Genomic DNA, 21,996 nt, shown 5'->3' with positions numbered 1-21,996 from the left:
TGACAATTATGATTGCCCCCCAACACTAACCTTGCAGTCTTTGGAACTGATTCTAGTGGGGAGAAGGCCCAGTAAGGTTAATTCCACACTTTGATCTCTGTCAAGGCGAACCAGCAAGAATTAATTTACATTTCAGATGAAAACGGTTGACAGCATGAAAAGGCATCTTGTTTCTAGCATGTGAATGTGCTGTAATAGTTCGGGAATTCTAAAAGGAAGTTCTGAGGATGTTAAAGGGATAAGCCCCCTCTGCCGATTTTACTGGGAATGAGATGAAAGGAAAACACATTTCAATATGAGTTGGTTTGTAGAAACATGTATGCCAAATGTTCCCAAAATGATAAGGATTTTTTTAATAGGCTGGATTTGTTTTTTTTTTTTTCCTTCTTCCCTTTATTTGTATTTAAATGAACTAAAAAGTGTAAATCATGAAAAACAAATCTTTAAAAGTAAATGCAAAAAAAAATTATTATTATTATATTATGATACTCTTCCAAAGTTGCGGCATTCTTATCCTGTAAGAGGTGTGTTATTTAAGGAAGGCTTCCTGCATTGAATGTCACACAGAGAATTTGAATACGGACTATGATAATATAACTCATGCTGGATTTTTTTTTTTTTTAAAGCTACGCTGTGTAAAGACTTTCTGAAGAACCAAGCAAGTTACAGAGGAATGTGAAATGACCTCCCAAGTTTTCTTTAAGGAGGAACGATTGGTCCTTCTGTCTAACGTTTTTTTCCCCCCTATAATAAGTTCCTGTTTTAAAAAGCACATAGGAGGAGATATATCAAGGGAAAACAGGTGTTATTCTGAGACAAAGTGCTAAATAAGGAGCAATCGCCTATAGAATATGTCTCAACAGTTAGCACTTTACATTTAAAATTGCACTTAAATTCAGATTCCAATTCACTATACGCTGGCATTTAATAAACTCCTCAGAAATGTGAAATGTGTCTGAGTATATCAGTATATCAGAGCTCTACCGCATTTTACTCATGTGTGTTGTGTATGAGTGTATCACAGAGCTCAATAGAGTTACACCTCAAAGCAATGTGCATTGTGTATGAGTGTATCACAGAGCTCCATAGAATTAAACATCATAGCAATGTGTGTTGTCTGAGTGTATCACAGAGCTCCATAGAATTAAACATCATAGTAATGTGCATTGTGTATGAGTGTATCACAGAGCTCCATAGAATTAAACATCATAGTAATGTGCATTGTGTATGAGTGTATCACAGAGCTCCATAGAATTAAACATCATAGTAATGTGCATTGTGTATGAGTGTATCACAGAGCTCCATAGAATTAAACATCATAGTAATGTGCATTGTGTATGAGTGTATCACAGAGCTCCATAGAATTAAACATCATAGCAATGTGTGTTGTGTCTCAGTGTATCACAGAGCTCCATAGAATTAAACATCATAGTAATGTGCATTGTGTATGAGTGTATCACAGAGCTCAATAGAGTTAAACCTCATAGCAATGTGTGTTGTGTCTGAGTGTATCACAGAGCTCCAAAGAATTAAACATCATAGTAATGTGCATTGTGTATGCGTGTATCACAGAGCTCCATAGAATTAAACATCATAGCAATGTGTGTTGTGTCTGAGTGTATCACAGAGCTCCATAGAATTAAACATCATAGTAATGTGCATTGTGTCTGAGTGTATCACAGAGCTCCATAGAATTAAACATCATAGTAATGTGCATTGTGTATGAGTGTATCACAGAGCTCCATAGAATTAAACATCATAGTAATGTGCATTGTGTATGAGTGTATCACAGAGCTCCATAGAATTAAACATCATAGTAATGTGCATTGTGTATGAGTGTATCACAGAGCTCCATAGAATTAAACATCATAGTAATGTGCATTGTGTATGAGTGTATCACAGAGCTCCATAGAATTAAACATCATAGCAATGTGTGTTGTGTCTCAGTGTATCACAGAGCTCCATAGAATTAAACATCATAGTAATGTGCATTGTGTATGAGTGTATCACAGAGCTCCATAGAATTAAACTATACTGTTTATAAGAGTATGTCACAGAGTTCCTTATAAACAGATTTGTCATGTTGAACCTTTATTACCTGATTGAATGGTAGTTGCTGCTTCATTTTTTTGGACCCTTAATTTCTGAACTTTCTTCCGAGCGTCATATCCTCTCCATGCTAGAAATGAAGACACATGCAATGCAAGGTGATGATAGTTTGTGACTGTGCAATGTATCAGTGTATAATAGATATAATTAAATCATACGTTTTCATAGCCCATTATAAAAAAAATTTAAAAAAAGAATAACAGATATAAAACAATGATCTATCCGGGTCATTATTTTTATCATAATGGTAGCATGACAGCTAGAAAAGGGTTAAATATTTTTGGTCACTACTGAAAAACTCATAAAATTTTACAGGATATTCACTTGGATTTTCTACTTTCTCTGTGTAGTGGGAATATTAGCTCTGTAATACGGTACTATGGAGCTTAAACCATATGAACTAAGATAAGTTAAAGGAACACTTTAGTATCAATAATAAAAAGATGTATTTCTAACACTGAAGTATCCATCTCTCCCCCACCCCCGATGAAAGGGTTAAAAAAAAACCAAAAAAACTGACACCAGCGTCAAGGTCCCATTGTGCTGGGTCACTCTCCTACCTTGGGGGGACCTAATGGGAATGCACGGAGAGTGCCTTGTGCACATTAGGCCTTCCCTATAAGAAAGCAGTGAATCAATGCTTTCCTATGGGGTTTTGATTGACGCTGGACGTCCCCATGCAAAGCGTGAGGACGTCCAGCGTTGTTTCACAGATTCAAACTCTGTGAAACAGCAGGAAGCGCCTCTACGGGCCGCCTGGTAGACAGCCACTAGAGGCAGACTTAACACTGCAATTTAAACATTGCAGTTTTTCTAAAACAACTATTTTTTTTTACATTGCAGTGTTAAAGGAATACTATGGGGTCAGGAATACAAATGTGTAATTGATTTCAGCCAACACAATGCTTTCCCATAAGAAAATATTGGGAAGCTAATGCGCCCGCCTGAAAATGGCTGCGCTGTGCCGTAGAGACGTTGGACGTCAGAGACGCAGATTGTAGAGGCGCTGAGCGTCAGTGCTGCACAACCCAGGAAGAAGCTCTAGTGACCATCTAACTGACTGCCACTGGAGGTGTGCCTAGGCCGTAATGTTAACTCTGCTTTTTCTTTGAAAAGGCAATATTTATGTGACGATACAGACAAATATTGTACGTGGGTACTTCCACTAACTTGCACTGCTGATCACTATATTAAGTGCTATGACCTGGGCTTGGAGTCCCTTTATCCACCAGCATTCACATTAAAGCAGATCTTGGATAGTTACAGCAAGGAAAGAGTCAACCAGCTTCTCTCTTGGTATAAACAGCAACAACTTTTATTTCCAAACAGCAATGGCCAGGCAGATATCTCAGCATGGGGGACGGCTCTGCAACTTGTGCCATGTGACACATTAAAGTTTCTTTTTGTCACAGTTTACATGAAAATGCCTGCTGGAAAAGACTATATTCACCAGAATAACTGCATGAAGATATAGTTGTTCTGGTGACTACAGTATCCCTTTGAGGGGACAGGGACACTGAACCCACACCACGTCAATGAGATGTCCTTTAAATGGTACCTCAAACTCAAAGCATTCAGTACATACATGTATATTAATTTTAATACACGACAAGTCAATGTTTAGTGGATGAACCCTACAGTAATATGAGGTATGGCTGAGTGTGTGCTTATAATTTGTACAAAATTAGCAGTTTATTAGAGCCTAACTTTCCTTATAAAATAGACTGTTTTATGGGGCAGTGGTTCCCAAACTTTTCTGGACGAAGACACACTTTAATGAGAGAAATATTTCAAATGCAAATCTACTTTGAATTCCTTTTTATTATATATCAGCACATTATAAATGTCCCATTTAGTTGAAGCTGTACAAAGGAGATATGGGTACTTCCAGGCAAACTGACTCATTAGTTCAATTAATTGCAGGATGCAAATCTTAATAGTTATTAAAAACAAACACATTTTAAGAACTGCATTCAAGATATTAGAAAACTGAAACTCATCAGGGTTAGTCACTAAAGGGAGAATTGTCAGAAATTCAAAGGGAATTCAAGATGAATTTCAAATTTAAGACCATAATAGCTGACCTACTTCTAGATCGGATACTTTGGCCTTAAAGGGACACTACAATCATTAAAATAACTTTTCTTTGTTTTTTATTGGGGCTGATGTGTACTGTAGTCCTTGCCAGCCCAGTAGTGATGGGAGTGAGTGCAGGACTTCTCTTTTTTGTATTAAAATAACTTTAGCGTGTTGTATAGATCAGCGATTTCCAAACTGTGTGCCTAGGCACCCTGGGAGCTGTGACTGGCACACTGGGGCACCACTATGTGTTTCCCCGGTGCTATGATAGCCTGCTCAGGTGCCATCCCTTTAAGACTGCTTCGTGCAGAGAGTGCGTGAGTGAGAGGAGGCAGCTGCAGAGCCAGCATGAGGGGAGAGAAGAGGAGCAGGACCAGGACTCCAAGCCACCCTCCTGGACACAAAAGGTCAGCTAACAGGAGGGTGGCTGGAGATATAAAAATGTATAACATGTATGTGTTTATGTGTGTCAGATTTTTTTTGTGTGTGTGTGTGTGTGTGTCAGGGGGTGCCACTATATGTGTGTGTGTGTGTGTGTGTGTGTGTGCATCTGTGTGTCAGGGTGTATCTATGTGTGCATCTGTTTGTCAGAGTGTGCATCTGTGTTTGTGTGTATATAGTCAGTGTGTGCATATGTGTATCAGAGTGTGCATCCTTGTGTGTATCTGTGTGTGTATGCATCTGTTTGTCAGGGTGTGCATCTGTGTTTGCATATATATATATATATATATCAGTGTGTGTATCTATGTGTCAGTGTGTTGGTCTGTGTGTCGCACACATCTGTCTGTCAGGATGTACATCTGTGTATGTGTATGTGCATGTGTGTGACAGGGTGTGCATCAGTGTGCCAGTGTGTATCTGTGTGTCAAGGTGTGTGCATGTGTCAGTGTTTATGGATATTTAGGGTGCGTGTATCGGTGCGTCAGGGTGTGCATTTCTGTGTGTGTACATGTCGGCGAATGCGTGTGACAACATGTGTGCATGTGTCAGTGTGTGTGTCGGTGTGTGTGTATGTATGTGTGTGTATGTGTCTGTGTATTTATATGTATCTGAGGTTATGTTTATGTATATCTGTGTAAGTATGTATGCGGTAGTGTATGTGCAGACATCCAAGCAATCAAACACCAGAACAACATACAAACCCACTCCTGCAATCTAATGCAAATATTACATACAAACACACCCCTGCATTCAAACTGACAAATTATATACAAACACACTCCTTCTCTTAAACACACATCAACATTACACGCAAACAGATATCTGCAATCAAACGCAAACATTACATACAAATACACCCCTGTATTAAAACACTAAAATGATATACCAGAACCAAGGCCAGATTAAGAGCCCAGTGGGCCTGGTGCTAACAATTATGATGGGGTCTAAATACAGAATCTTATCGACCAGAAACACTAAAACAGTCAAACCTCCCAAGCATCATGTATCTGATGGAGATGGTGTTGGAGGGAAACTCAAATGATGCAGCTATAAGAAAACACATACACTATGCTAATCTCTCTCTAATTTATGCTGTCATGTTTGAAGTAAATCCATACCCCTTAACAGCAGTGTCCAGTGAAGCAGGAAGTCAATGGGTGGGGTAAAAGGGTGGGCCACTGACACGAATCATGTGGCCAGAACTGCCAAAAGGGGCAAACATGCCCAAAAATGGGATATGTCTGTCCAAAGAATTGGAAGGCCAGTCTGGCATCAGTGTGTGTCCCTATGTATCAACGTGTCAGTGTCCCCATGTCGTCCAGTCCCCTAGTCTCCCAGTGTCTCCGTGTCCTCATTTCTCTCCGTGTCCCCATATCTCAGTGTTTCCCGTGTCACTAGGATACTAGGGGACACAGAGACATGTGGACACAGTAAGATATGTGGACACAGTGAGACATGTGGACACAGACACCAGGGGACACTGACACTTGGGGACACTGAGACATGGGGACACTGGGAGACATGGGGGCACTTGTGGATACAGACATGGGGACACTGAGAGGCATGGTGACACAGACACTAGTGGCACAGAGATATCGGGACACAAACACTGGGAGACTAGGGGACACTGGGAGACATGGGGACACTGAGACATTAGGGACACTGGCTGGGAGGCATGGGGACACTGAGACACTTGGGGATACTTAGACATGGGGGGACTTGTGGACATAGACATGGGGACACTGGGAGACATGGGGACAGTAAAATATTTTAGGACACTGAAAAATTTTGGGACACTGGGAGACATGGGGACACTAGGGACACTGGCTGGGAGACATAGGGACACTGGGAGTATGGGGACACTTAGACACTAGGGACACTGGCTGGGAGACATGTGGACACTGGTAGACAGATATTTGGGGACACTGGGAGACATGGGGACACTGAGACACTAGGGACACTGGCTGGGAGGCATGGGGACACTGAGACACTAGGGACACTGGCTGGGAGGCATGGGGACACTGAGACACTTGGGGATACTGAGACATGGGGGAACTTGTGGACATAGACATGGGGATACTGGGAGACATTGGGACACTGAAAAATTTTAGGACACTGAAAAATATTGGGACACTGGGAGACATGGGGACACTGGGGACACTGACTGGGAGACATGGGGACACTGAGACACTAGGGACACTGGCTGGGAGACATGTGGACACTGGTAGACAGATATTTGGGGACACTGGGAGACATGGGGACACAGACACTGGGAGACTAGGGGACACTGGGAGCCGTGGGGACACTGAGACACTAGGGACATTGGCTGGGAGACATGGGGACACAGGGAGACATGGGGACACTGAAAATGTTTGGGACACTGGGACACATAGGGACACTGAGACACTAGGGACACTTGCTGGGAGATATAGGGACACTGGGAGACATGGGGACTCTGAGTCACTAGGGACACTGGCTGGGAGACATGTGGACACTGGGAGACAGATATTTGGGCACACTGGGAGACATGGGGACACTGAGACACTAGGGGCATTGGCTGGGAGACATGGGGACACTGGGAGACATAGAAACACTGTGTCCCTAGTGTCTCCATGTCCCAATGTGTCTCCCAATGTCCCTATGTCTCACAGCATCCCCTAGTGTCTCAGTGTCCCCTAGTGCCTCAGTGTCCCCATGTTTTCCTGCTGCCTCCCCCCCCCCCCCCATCTATCACTTCCCTGAGCTGTAGTCTGTCTCTGCAGACTGGGAGTTGCTGTCTGACCTCTTTGTGCTGTGTAGCTGCTCCCCCATGGATCAGTGAGTAGAGAGAGGCAGGGAGGGATATGCTGTAACTTCCTATACCTGCCTCTCTCTACTCACAGTTTATACTGAGAAAACTGTTTAATACTGAGATATCTGCAGGTAGTCTCAAATACCAGCTGTGCTGGTAAAATACCAGTCAGGTGGCAAACCCAAGAGTAGTGGGAACTTTAATTATTATTATTTTTTTTTTAAAGGGCCTATTCCATGGGCCTGGGCCTGGAGCTGCAGCTCCATCAGCCCCTATGTTAATCTGGCCCTGACCAGAACCCCTTCAATCAAACCCCAACACTACACATTATACTATAGCGCCAATACATGCCAGATATACGACCTAGAACTTTGTTTTGTCTTGGGGCGCCTTGGAAAAATATTGATACATTAAGTGCACATTGAACCTAAAAAGTTTGTGAAACCCTGGTATAGAGCATGTCTAACTGCTCAATTCTTTGCCATTTAGAAGTTAAATCACTGCCTTGCATGTGACTTACAAAATCAGGATTGCCATCTTGAAAATGCACAATGTACATTCATATAAAATGTTCTCCCTTGTGGAACTTTCATGTAGCTAATGAAAGTCTTTTTTGTTTGCCGAAGTCTTTTTTTTTGTATTGGTTTTGAAGAAAACAGCACCTTGTGAAGCATTGGGCACTTTATAGTTACTGTGGTCTGCTTCAAGGTTGCCTTAACCTAGCTAGCTTGTTTTGGCATCTTGCACAAATAGGTAGTGGACCCACAACGACAATGCCCAATGTAATTTACAGAGGTATACAGACTGCAGCCAAGTCGTAGCTAGTGACTCACAATAATATATTTGGCTCTGTGATAAAATTTAGTCAGTGACTAACCTATCATGCCCAGTCCATACTGAACCTTCTAAATATCATCAAGGGGTCAACACCCTAGGACAGTGATAGGTGGCACATGGCACAAATCATACACAGAGCATCTCACACTGCTAAAAATTATATAATGATTAAATAGTATAAAAATGTAAATCAATCCATATAACATGCTATTACATTGATATTACCTGACTGAATACATGTGGCACTCTTATTCCTTTTCTGTTTGGTCCGTTTATATCTCCGGGCACCGAGCCAACCTTTGGTGTAGGCTTGCATGACCACCACTCTGCCAATAACTTCACGCAGTAACAGGTTTAATTGCTCTACGTGGTAATATTTCAGGAACACCTTTAATAGAAAAGATTGTTTATTCTATAATATTTGGTAGAATATACAAAATAATGTTTTAGTACAAAGAAACTGGTGTTCCGAAGAAAAATAATTATTTTTTTATATGTCTTAGGGATATTGAGGGGTATAGTATAAATGACCTCGCAGTTCCCCACTTAGCTATTATGCAACATACTGTGTAGCTGTCTTTTTAACACAAGGCACATGTTTATAAAAAATGACTACGGGCCACATTAAACCGTTGTTAAAAATGGGGTAATTACGACAACATTAGGCTAGAGTTATGTTAGGGTGGAATGAATCCTAGAGTGATAGAAGTCATAATTTACAGCATCCTAAAAGCAGGTATCCCCTAACACCCCCTCCTCCCCCCAACAAATCCTTAACCATTACACGTGGAACATTTTTGAATTCCATGTAATTTCAAGTTCAACAGAGTAACCGGAGCTGATATGATGCTTATCATCATAAGCAACTCTGTATTTCTCTGTAATGCAAACATTTTAATGAATACCCAATAAAATCTATAAAGCAACACATTATGCAATCACCGAACAGTTTGAGCAATAATATTTTTTTATCATTTAAAATATAGTGACAATGACTAACTCTAACAGATGTTGCAGACAATTTCTTCCACGATGTTCAACCTGCAGAAAGGTCACCTGTTCAACGTATTAATAATTGTGTTAAATCGACAAATGGTTTCCAAACATATACAGAAGTGCCATTACCTTAGTTCTCCCCAGAACCCATTTGTCGAGTTTCGCCTTCTCTAGGATAGCGTTGCAGCTTTCTTTTGTTGCAGGCGGATTTTGATGGGCTTTGAAGGCAAGATAGTAATATCTACAAGACAAAAGAAATGCAGCAGACAAAAATGACCTACTGCTAAAATTCTATTTATTTTAAAAAGAGATCTATGAACAATATTAAATATGGGTTTATAACATCAATATGAATTAATTCAGATTCAGGTGACTTTATGCATTATGCCTCTCACTTCAATGATACATAAATCATCTTTCTGCACAGGCTGCCATTGTGGCAAAGCACGGTGAATTTATTTAACACTACAAAACACAAGGGATGTGACTTTATTTGCACAGGTGACAAATGCTGCATAAGAATTATGGGAAATGTAGTCTAAAAATAGCTGGAAGATCAAGGTTAGGGTTGTCAAACTGGAATTCTCCAAAGTTGCTAGTTGTGAAAATTGTACTCAAACAAAATCTGGTCTCTGCAGTTCAAACCCATTCCCCCCAGCCAAAGATAACCATGCACAAAATGATCGATAAAGACAATGTTTTTTTTTTTTTTTTTTTGTTTTTTTATCAAATTGCTAAACAGTGCCAATATGCAACTAACTTTTCAAACAGAAAATAATGCATTTCTCTATAGGAGTATAAGGTGATGTCACTAATGAATAACCAAGCAAATTTAATAATTTAAATAATTTAAAAGCCGCAATTTTCAGTGAAGGGGGAAAGCCATGCCACAATTATCAGTGGAGGGGGGAAGTCATGCCACAATTATCAGTGGAGGGGGGAAGTCATGCCACAATTATCAGTGGAGGGGGGAAGTCATGCCACAATTATCAGTGAAGGGGGGAAGCCATGCCACAATTGTCAGTGAAGGGGGGAAGCCATGCCACAATTGTCAGTGGAGGGGGGAAGTCATGCCACAATTATCAGTGGAGGGGGGAAGTCATGCCACAATTATCAGTGGAGGGGGGAAGTCATGCCACAATTATCAGTGAAGGGGGGAAGCCATGCCACAATTGTCAGTGAAGGGGGGAAGCCATGCCACAATTGTCAGTGAAGGGGGGAAGCCATGCCACAATTGTCAGTGGAGGGGGGAAGTCATGCCACAATTATCAGTGGAGGGGGGAAGTCATGCCGCAATTGTCAGTGAAGGGGGGAAGGCATGCCACAATTATCAGTGGAGGGGGGAAGTCATGCCGCAATTGTCAGTGGAGGGGGGAAGTCATGCCACAATTATCAGTGGATTTTTATCAAATTGCTAAACAATGCCAATATGCAACTAACTTTTCAAACAGAAAATAATGTATTTCTCTATAGGAGTATAAGGTGATGTCACTAATGAATAACCAAGCAAATTTAATAATTTAAATAATTTAAAAGCCGCAATTTTCAGTGAAGGGGGAAAGCCATGCCACAATTATCAGTGGAGGGGGGAAGTCATGCCACAATTATCAGTGAAGGGGGGAAGCCATGCCACAATTGTCAGTGAAGGGGGGAAGCCATGCCACAATTGTCAGTGGAGGGGGGAAGTCATGCCACAATTATCAGTGGAGGGGGGAAGTCATGCCGCAATTGTCAGTGAAGGGGGGAAGGCATGCCACAATTGTCAGTGGAGGGGGGAAGTCATGCCGCAATTGTCAGTGGAGGGGGGAAGTCATGCTGCAATTGTCAGTGGAGGTGGGAAGTCATGCCGCAATTGTCAGTGGAGGGGGGAAGTCATGCCGCAATTGTCAGTGGAGGTGGGAAGTCATGCCGCAATTGTCAGTGGAGGGGGGAAGTCATGCCGCAATTGTCAGTGGAGGGGGGAAGTCATGCCACAATTGTCAGTGGAGGGGGGAAGTCATGCCACAATTATCAGTGGAGGGGGGAAGTCATGCCGCAATTGTCAGTGGAGGTGGGAAGGCTCCAGAAGGCCATGCAGAATCATCTTTCAGATGCAAAATTTGCAGTGGATTCACACTGGACATACAGAACTCTGGACTGGCTAATGACACCCCAATTTTGCTGTCGGAGGTGGTGTTACACCTCTGGGAGCAGAAGGGTTAACCATCGTCCGTGCAGCATTTCAGAGAGAAACACTGCACATACAGGCTCCAGATACCACAACCACTTTAAATGACTGATGTGGTAATGGCGCTTGGAGTAATCCTTTAATTGTGGGAACTTAATAGTCTCAAATTGAATCAGCGTGTAAAACAAGTTACTAGTAAATATGAGTTTGTGACTTTCAAAAACAGGTTAAAGATGAACTCCATCTAAATTGACCATGAGCACATGTATGCAAACATGTTGTGGTAAAGAGTACGCTACAGACAAGTTTCGAAGAACCCATACACAACAAATACTCACTTTATACACAAACAGAGCACCTGGAAACGATCGTGTAAAACATTAACAAGCGCCGGGACAGCTGCTCTAAATAATAATATTCCCTGATACCTTTTTATCTTCGCCTGGTAAACTTTAATTTTCTTTAGCTTTGCAGCAGCATGCCCTCAGATGTCTTACTGGTAGTTTATAAACTGCAACTGTCAAATAAGCATTGTATGAAAATACCAGCGCAAAATCTGCTCGCTCATCTATTTTGTTGTTCCACAAGTCAAAAGGATCAAAGTACCAATTAAGTTTTCAGGCTTAAGAATTATTCATTTCCTCGGAATAACCAAAAGGCGATGGCACTTGTTCATTCTTGTCTAATGGATTTTTGAATATGAACAAAGAGGTGTCAATCTGTTTAGCATTTGATCTCCTCTTTTAAATATTTCAAGCGCTTCATGGATCAGTGGCTTAATGTATTTATTTATTCCCGATATTTCACTTAAAGGAGTCTTTTTCACAGCTTTAATAATGACTTTAAGCATACACCGTTAGTCAGAGATGGGAAACCTCTCCATTGCTGATGCTTGCAAATGCAATTTTCCATGATGTTCCATCAGTGTGTAGGCCCACTGTGCACCATGGGAAATTTAGTTCACAACCATATGCAGTAGCGTGCAAGGTATCTTTTATATAACGTGATTCTTTTTCGGTTTAGGGCTCTGACTAGAGTTAGGCTTTGATTGACTGACACTCGGTAAGTGACCCCCTCGCTACTTAGTGACAAGGAGGAAGGAGAGGCCACAAAATGCACACTTTGTTGGCTTGTATTTTTCAATATATTGTTTTGCACTTTTGTCTGGGAAATGTGATTCTTGTTTTTGTGCACACAGATGTTAGTGGGGTTTAGTCAGCAAATACTGAATAGTAGTAAACTAAACTCTGAACTGAAAATTTGAGCAGTAACAGCTGATTTGAAAGAAAGTACTTCAGTTGAATTTTTAGTGAATTTCACTACAGTTTTGTGCTTAGTGAGGAAACACTATGATCCTTTGCAAGTGAAATATGGACGATTCCTTGTTTTGCCTTTTTAATCAATATTCTGCCAATTCAGAAGAAAACAAAGTAAGACTTTATCCAAAGCACTCAGGGATAACTCAGGGATAACCAAAGATGCAGATTTATGGGGGGGGGGCGGAGCTGATCAGCGAGCTAAGCAGATGCATGCCACACTAGCTATTACTGCTTCTTGCTAAAACTTCCACTTTTGACTGCTATACACAACAGGCAGAGACATACCAGACAGCAAGAAGCTCCCACACACCGTGGGGAAACAAACCCGAAAGTCCCTGGGGACCCAGTGAAGGGCAGACCAGAGATATAGGCCTGCTACTTACTCAGCCGAGTATGCCCAAGATGACGGATCACAGACCAAACTCATTCCAGGGCTCGCTCACAGCCTCGGATGAAGAGGACCCAGACCTCTTCGAGGCTCCTTCCCAACCCCGCAAACAACGGGGACAAGGCCAGCAACAGCCAGGACCCTCACTGGCCTTGAAATCAGACCTCTCCACAATGGTCTCGGACCCAAAGGCCTTCTTTGCCTCTGAAATAGGAGTGCTTCAGGAGGACATGGGCACGCTGACTGGCAGAATTAAGGCCACGGAAGAGGATATCCACAACCTCAGAATCCAACAAGATTTCTCTGCAACGCAAATAAAATAGTCTCCACTCTACCTGTGAGAACCTCAGTGCCAGAATCGGGCAACAAAACGATGGCACTCGTCTGCACAACTTAAAGGTACGGGGGATCCCTGACACTATAGACATGGCTGAGCTGCCACAATTTATTTGGAGGCTGTTCACCGCTTTAACCCCTAAACAGGCAAAGGGAATTCAACTCGAGGGACTTTTTCTCCTGCCTGGAAGGTCACACTCTAAATCCTACACACCAAGAAATGTCATCATGTGCTTTAGGTCCGGCGGTGAGATCAAGCACCATACATATTTGAGGAACACTCTCTAACCTTTTTCCAAGATCTCAGCCGACCAACTCTGCAGTGGCGTGCGACGCTGTAGGAAGTGACATCCGCCTGCGTGCAGCATCTATCTCCTATAAATGGGGATACCCCAGGGCTCTGATAGTCGAAAAGGACGGCCGGAGATTCAGGGTGTCGTCCCAATCAGAAGCAGAGACTTTCATGCGATCCCTGGGACTCTCCGCCAATACAGCCACAAATAACCCTGCCAGACCTACTCACCAATGGGACGTGGCGAATGTGGCTGTTTTCACTCTGTCAAGCTCCTGAGCAACGGGCTGACTGCCCTCTGATACGCATCTCAACTTAGGCCCCGCTAGGTTGCCTAACCATGTCCTAATTTACTTTAGTTTGCAAGATACACATGAGTATGTTTATTATTGTTTGCATTAACAGTTATTGTTCGTTGGTTAACTCACCACGATCAGAAGTCCGCTTAGGTATGCACCTGTAAACATAATTAGCGCGGCGCTCCAAGTTGGTCCCTTGACGCGCCTCCCCCCCTTATGCTCTGGGGTTAAAGAGCTCCTAACTACCCTGACTTACTCACATGCCACATTGGCACAATGAAAGCAATTGAGCCTTCCTGACTGCCCCAGGTAGCCAGCTAACATGGCTACTGTTCAATCAATAGTAGTATGGTTACCTGCACATGCTTTAACGGAGCCGTCTAATAAAGGCTCTCCTCTATAGAGGTAAAGTACGATACCCATCTCCCTTACCCTTAAACTAAAATTGGCAAGATTCTTCCCTCAACGATCAACACTGCCCAGATATGTCACGTTCCACTGTACTGATATGCTAGTTTCTGTATCGATATGTCATATGAAAACTCCTCTGTTATTGTATTGCCGATGCTAGCTTGTTTGCTGCAGCACATTGCCTCAATAAAAATTAAATGATAAAAAAAAAGATGCAGATTTATTGTAGCAAAAGAACAGTCAACGTTCCGACCCTCATAGGGTCTTTTTCAAGCTTTAAAGTTATGATCTTGAGGGTCAAAACATTGATTGTCAAAACATTCTGAGGGTCGAAACATTGATTGTTCTTTTGGATCATTTTCTACTTCATAAACTACAAAGTGAGGTTTGGCCTACCTCAGGTCTGGTCGCACCTTGGGGACCAAGGGAGTGCAGTGTCCCTTGCACTATTGAACATTGATACAATTCAGAAGAAAAGTCACATTTAAAAGAAAAAGATCCCCAGGATGGGTCTAATTTGTACCTTTTCAGAAATTCTTCAAACAAAATTCGATGGGAATACCCCTGTCTGCGGATGTTAACAGTCTCTAGAATTCCGGTGTAACGCAGCTGCATGAGCACCCGTTCTCGAGAAAATTTCATTGCTTCCCGGTCATCATTTGGCTTAATGCAACGGACAAAATGAGGCTGTCCGACAACCATCTTGGATAAAAGATCCATCAACGAATACTGCATAAGATTACATAATTAGAGTTACAAATTATATTCTACTTTCATTTTTTTCACAGTTTTTCACAGTGAAGGGTGATTACTTTGCATAACAGCTTATAATCTTATTAAAGCAGAACTTCATATAACCATTATTAAAGCAGAACTGTCACTTGACTAACTACTGAGATTGTTTCATAACCCATTATATAACTAAAAACAAATTATAGGTTGTGCTTTTATTTTTTCCAAACTTCTCAATTGTTTTTTGTTTTTGTTTTAATTTACATGGCATTCCTTGCTCTCAAGGCACAGCCAGGGCATACCATGCAAATTAAATGAATAATTTCCAGAGGTTGGAACTCTTGAAGGAATGTCCAAACTGAAAAACTGCCTTTCCCATCAATTGCAAGGAACCTATCGTTTCCTTTATTCCATTAAGTGCTTTATTAGTATTTACGAATCTAAAAGAAAAGGAACAGCCATTTACACAGCAGTTGTGTAAAGTTAGTTGTGCGCTAAACAAATTGCAACAATATGTATAAACATGTGCTCCGTTGTGATTTCCTAATATCATCTGTTGCACTGTGGAAATTATCTAAAAAAAAAAAAAATACTTTTTCAATGAATAACATTTTTAGTTCCAGATATATGGTAATACCCTAAAGTATGAGGCCACGGTTTGTCTTTTCATATTTGTTGTCTCTTCTGGATGTCTCATCATTTCCATTGTGTCCACCTGCAAACAAAATAGAGTTGGCTTTGTTTTGTTTAGTTTTTTTTTTTTAAAACGACTAATTATTATCATTATCATTCTGTTAATAGTGACAACATATTCATCAGTGCTTTACAATTATATACTGAGAAAACATAACAGCAAGTAATTGGCAAACAAAATAATGCCAAGAAATCAATGCAGTACAGACTTCATATTCGTACAAGAGTTGTAACAAAAATATAGGAAACACAACTACCTGTGTGTTCTTAAATGGCTGCTAGTTCAGGGTTAGAATTTGTAGCGTTTGTTTGCGTAATATGTGGTTGGCTGTTTAATATCATTTATGATTCAGTATAATTCTCATAAAACCCATGAAGCCCTTGCCTGGATATGCATGATAGAATTTATAGTCACGCTAACACAGAGCAGAATATAATCTCATACACATTTAGTTTGATGCCTCATGGAAGAATTGTGTACGATGGCTCTTTTTCTGCGGCAGCAAACTCAAGGTCTAAAATGGGAACGCAAGTGTAAAAAAGCGAGGTAGGGGAAGAATTCAGTGGAAAACAATATTTTCACTGGAGGGGCTCGCACACACCTGCTTTTGCAGAGAGCATCAAATAGGCCAAATTTGTTTCCAATTCACCGCAATTCAGAATAAAACCTGATTTATAGAATTGCATTCTGGCCAAGAAACGCATTTATTTTAGCAGATGTGAAATCAGCTGGTTATAGTACCGGTGAAGGATTCAAAACTAAACAATGCTTAGAACAAAAAAAGCTGGGAAAAGACCCCTCTGCTCTATTTATATCATGCATATATTGCCTAATATACATATTATTTTCCAGTGAGGTAGTTTATTTGCCTAGGAAGAGAAAGAGCTCTACCCCAAACTGGGCAAAAATAAGACATTTAAAAACATTATGACTTACACTTATTTACAATTGTTTCAATACTGTGCATTGTTTTTTAAGTCAGTAATACTTCAAGGGACACTCCAGGCACCGAAATACATTTAGTGCACTTGATTAAGGTTTTGGCCTGATTTATATGCCGTATGTTTGCATTTACCGTAAGTCTGCTTCCTTAGACATGCCTCCCTATTCTAGAAATATGACTTTCTTGTGATTGTACCTACAGAGTTTAGCCACTGACAGCACAGCCTGAGAGAAGCCAGCATTAATAGGAGAGGACCATTGGGCACACACAGTAAGTATATCCGTACCAGAGGGGTACTAATCAGTCTGCCCTGGGTTACAGGTGCCAGGGTGGTGCACAGAGCAAACCCTCATACCAAAGCAAGTACCTGCCTTTCGGCGCCTGCTCTGCAGCTATTTGAAGTGACCAAGAATTGGATAGTGAGGGGGCTGCTGGGACCCCTCTACACTGATTTCCCAGCTCTCTTGCGCACCTTGTGTTGATGCTTGAGTTGGGATGTGAAGTCACCCCAGACCCGACATTAATAGAGAGCAGAAGGTAGCTGGGCAATCAGTACAGAGACTGATCCAGCAGGAAACACTAGACCTCAGGGATGAGGTTGCACTTCAAGGTAAGTTCCCACAGAAATAGGGCCCCCAACACATCCTGGATTTATTTGTCAATTTTGTATTACCTCAGATGTATTGTACGGTTTTACTTCTTCCAACTGTACCCATGTGCAACACTGGAAAATGCGTTGGCACATTATATATGAAGTATAATAATAAAAAAAAAAAGAGTTTTAAAAAAGGTTTTTAAAAATCTTTATGCAAAGATTTTAAACAATTTTATATAATAATCCATTATATGCATTAAACGCTTGTAGGGAATTTCAAATTGAGTTGCCCCGGAAAACCTTTGATCAAGAACCAAAATAGGCCGCCAAACTTTATTTTCATTACATTTTATTTAGTGGTAACAGGCAAATTGTTAGTTTAAATACATTACTTCACTTGATTTCTCACTGGGGACTGTCTAATAAAGGCATTGCTTAATTTTATGAAATGGTTAATCACAACTGAAAAATGAGTTGCCAGGATGTAAGTTATGTTATAAAAAAGCTAAAAACCATCTGCTCCACTGTTTACACGATAGGGTCCCTTTAAACACAGTGTTCTATCATTAAAGGACCACACTGGAAAATAAATCTAAAATCAAAGAGCATATTCAGGTTATCCATCAGAGAACCATCATGCACTGATGACTTTTCAAATCATATTTGCCTTAGGGAGCCGTATAGCTAAGCATTGCAAATTACAATATGTGAAAGACTCTCAGCCAAGGTTTAAAGGCACCCAACAGGGTCTTGATGTGTGGTGAAGTGTTTTAAAAAAAATAATAGTTGAATCAATAAATAAAAAAAGAGTTGGAATCACAGATCCTAAGAAAAAAACTTTGACTTAAGATGTGGTAATAAATCTACCTATAAAAACATTACTGAATTTAAGAATACATTTAAAATAAAAAACGGATGTGATAATTTTCTTATAGTAAAATGTTAAAATGTTATATCATGGAAAGTTGTTACCTCTACACTTTGAAAACAAACAACAAAAACTAGGACATACATTTGATGTCAAACATTATCCAAAGTGATAATTGTATTGGTGCTTTGGGACCTACGGATACTCATTCTCCTGCTCTGGGCTTCGTAATGGGATTGTACATTTTATAGAAGAGGATGATAAGTCGTGTTGAATGCCTTGAAGGTACGAGCAGCATGGAGGAATAGGTATTGTTGGCAGTTTAGAAGGCACTGCTGAGACCTTTCTTTGGTCATGCCAATTTTGACAGAATGTCTCTAGGAGGACATTAAGAAAATATATACACAATCAAAAGAACTTCTTAATATCGGCATGACCTTACCAGCAAATGTCAGAAACAAGAATTTAACATATTATGTTTTGAAAAGAGACAGAGAACAGAGAGGTTATAGTCAATGTAACCTATCTGCGGGTGAGATAAACATGCGGTTAAAGGGTTACTCCAAGCACCACGACCACTTCAGTGATTTAAAGTGGCCATAGTGTCTAGTGTATATAGAGGATTTCCCTTTGAAACATAAAGAGCTTAACCCTTCTGCTGGTGGAGTTTTAATTAACTCCTCCTGCAACAGTGTCATTGGGGTGTTATCAGCCAGCCTAATTAGGGATCTGAGTTGGCTAATGTACATTAAATAAATTGCATTCATTGGCTGAGGGCAGTCAGCTGATATTCTCAGCCAATGAATGGCGATGGCCAGATTCGGCAGCTCTACAGAAGCCTGAAGCTCGTCATTGGACCACCAGGGACATTTAGAGCCCAGCAGGGACCCATTGATAGGAGAAATCATTGCTAACGGGTTTAACCCATTGCAAGGCTACACCTAGCATTAAAACCACAACATTATATAAATATATGTATGTATATATATATATATATATATATATATATATATTATTTTTTTTATTTTTTTATTAGTATTATTATTATTAATAATTTATTTTACTTTTTTGTGCAAAATTATTTATTAGAGAAACCAGATATGGCAGACACATAAAAAGTATGTTATCAAAGATTCCATTTTTTGTAATTGCTTAATTACAATAAACAAATGAAAAGTACAAAAACACAAGGTATATTTTTAAAGAGCATACTTCACATTAATTATTCATTCATTTTCTATAAGCAAATGAAGTATGTTTAATGACGAAAATTGGAATAAACCTCCTGTTTGCCACCATATAGTAATATGCGTTTTATACTGCATATTTCTTGCCTTTCCTATAATTTCCCTATAAGTTTAATAAGGGAAAGTTCTTTCTATATCACTGATGACGAGTATGCAAGAAACTTATATGCTAAATTCCAAAATCTGCCCTTTAATATAAAAACCAATGAATTGCAAATATTAAGGCTACAGTTATAGCCAAACTGAAAACAAAATCTCCACTGCAGCTATTTTCCAACCATTCTATGTTGACCTAAACTTTAGAACTTCCAAAGTCAATTCTCCTCAATTACACATTCAGCCAATAAACTCCATCGGGTAGGAAAGTCCCCTCGGAACTTGACATTGAACTAAATTACGTGCTGTGTGTTTCTTTTATTATGACAAAATGGAGCTCTGATATGTAAATGTGCCTGAGTGACCAAAAGAACTATAAATATTGCTTAGCGGTGTCTGCAGGAATGAGAGTTATGAGGTGCAGATGTTCTGCTGACTCCCAGCTGCTCACTGAGTATTTGACAGATGTGCTTATTAAAATAAAAGATGAAGGGTAAGTAGTATATTCCCAAAAGAAAAACTTGTCTTTAATCGCATAAAACCCCTGTTCCTCAATCTGTGTTCTGCGTACCCCAGGGGGTATGTACGTAACAGCCAAGGGGTAAGCAGAAGGAGGCGCCCTGCAGCCCCACAAACCAATAGAGAGCTCAGAAGAACTCCCTAACCTACCAGAGCTACTTCACTACAGCGAGAGAGCTTTGGTTGGGGAAGGCAACCTTGGGCACTGCTGATGTTGTGGACTACATCTCCCCTAAAGCTTTGCCTGCATTATGAGTGTAACAGCATTATGGGAGATGTAGTTGCCTATCCATGGCTTAGGACTGGGTTAGGCAACCTTCAGATGTCTAGCACGTCAGATGTCTTGGACTACATCCCCCCTGATGCTTTGCCACCATTATGACTGTAAGAGCAGTTCACAACATCCGGAGTGCTGAAATGTTACCTCTGGTTAGGATCTGTACCTCGCACCGGTGCAGATCACAGTCAAGACTCCCTCGTGTACTTAGTGACATGCCACAGTTGGTAGCCCATAAATATCTGTTACCTGATCTTTCGGGAATCCGCATACACACTGAAAAGGGCTTCTCTGTGAGATTCTGCTAGGTAGGTTCAGTCAGGGCTGCAGTGAGGTCTAGGTTTAGGAGGTCTAGGAGGGTGCGAGTTAAAAGACAAGCTGAACAAGCAGCTTTCTTCTAGTGCTAGGTCCTGGCAGTCTGAACAATTAGATAACCCTACGCTCCTTCCTGCACATATAAAATGGCCGCCAGTGGCCTACACACAATGCCATCGTAAAGGCAGTCAGCAGAGGATTCTACGGCTAATATACCATCCAAGTATAGCAGGGAAACATTTAGTAGGATATCCAGATCTCTGGTCCTATGTGATATATACTGGCACGCTCTTATCAGAGTTAATTCACTTCTACCGACAGATGAGATTTGGATGAATACTAACCTTAATGCGCCCAGCATTTAGCTGTGGAGGTAAAGATCTGGAAGCTGCTGTTACTCTTGCTCTCGATTGTGCCAGATTACCTTTAACAAAAAATAAACAACAAGATAAAACTTTACTGTTAACATGCATCGTTTTAGTTTATGGAACAGTAATTTACCATCAACATTCTTTAAAGCACAATTGAAATTGTTCAGGGTTTATTAAGGAATTGCTTTCTTGCTGCATGTTGCCAGTTTTCACTATGTGGTTAAAGGTATCCACCAGATGTGGTCCTAGCGTTTGGCTAAACATTTTATAGTAGGTGTTGGTTAAACCATCCGGTCCCGGTGATTTGCCATGTGGTAGCGTGCCTATTATTTTTAATAATTCGGGTAGGGTTATGGGTTTCATGAGTTGCTCTTTTTGTTCTTGTGATAACCTGGGTAAGGTTATTGCAGATAGGAAATGTTGGGTTTCTGATGAGGACGGTTGGTGGGTGTATGGGTCTGATTTTAAGTTGTACAGTGTGGTAAAAAAATCGGCCATTTCTACTAGGATTTCTTGTGGATTGTATATTTTCCCACCCGTCCGACTAAATAGATATGGAATTTTTGATTGGGCTTGTTTCTGTCGCAGCATGGATGCTAGTGTTTTCCCAGTTTTGTTGCCTTGAGTATAATGGCGTAGTTTAAGTTTATGTAGTGCGTATGCCGTACTTCCCAAGAGTATCTCATTGAGTTGTTGAGTGGTTTCGGCTATTTTATTTGCGTGTTCTGTAGTGGGTGTTATAACCTGGGTAGCTTGAAGGTCTCTCAGTGTTCTCAGTAAATCTAGGTATTTCTTTTCTCTAATCTTTTTGAGATGGGAGGCTCTGCTAATAAGTATTCCCCTAATTACTGCCTTGTGTGCTTGCCAGGTGGTT

The 21,996-nt window shown here is 40.8% G+C and overlaps 1 protein-coding gene across 1 annotated transcript in view; it reads right to left on the bottom strand.

The window, feature by feature from the left end:
- Window positions 1-21,996, bottom strand: part of MYO3B (myosin IIIB) — a 382,767-nt gene that overhangs the window by 63,164 nt on the left and 297,607 nt on the right. The window contains exons 23-28 of the mRNA XM_063429713.1: window positions 21,096-21,175; window positions 15,835-15,912; window positions 14,989-15,194; window positions 9,383-9,494; window positions 8,483-8,645; window positions 2,099-2,179 (exon numbers count right to left, since the gene is read on the bottom strand). Coding sequence (XP_063285783.1) covers window positions 2,099-2,179; window positions 8,483-8,645; window positions 9,383-9,494; window positions 14,989-15,194; window positions 15,835-15,912; window positions 21,096-21,175 — 720 coding nt within the window. The remainder of the gene's footprint in view (window positions 1-2,098; window positions 2,180-8,482; window positions 8,646-9,382; window positions 9,495-14,988; window positions 15,195-15,834; window positions 15,913-21,095; window positions 21,176-21,996) is intronic.

The sequence above is a fragment of the Pelobates fuscus genome, chromosome 8, assembly GCF_036172605.1.
Source record: "Pelobates fuscus isolate aPelFus1 chromosome 8, aPelFus1.pri, whole genome shotgun sequence".
Lineage (NCBI taxonomy): Eukaryota > Metazoa > Chordata > Amphibia > Anura > Pelobatidae > Pelobates > Pelobates fuscus.
This window is presented reverse-complemented; position numbering and strand designations above follow the sequence as displayed.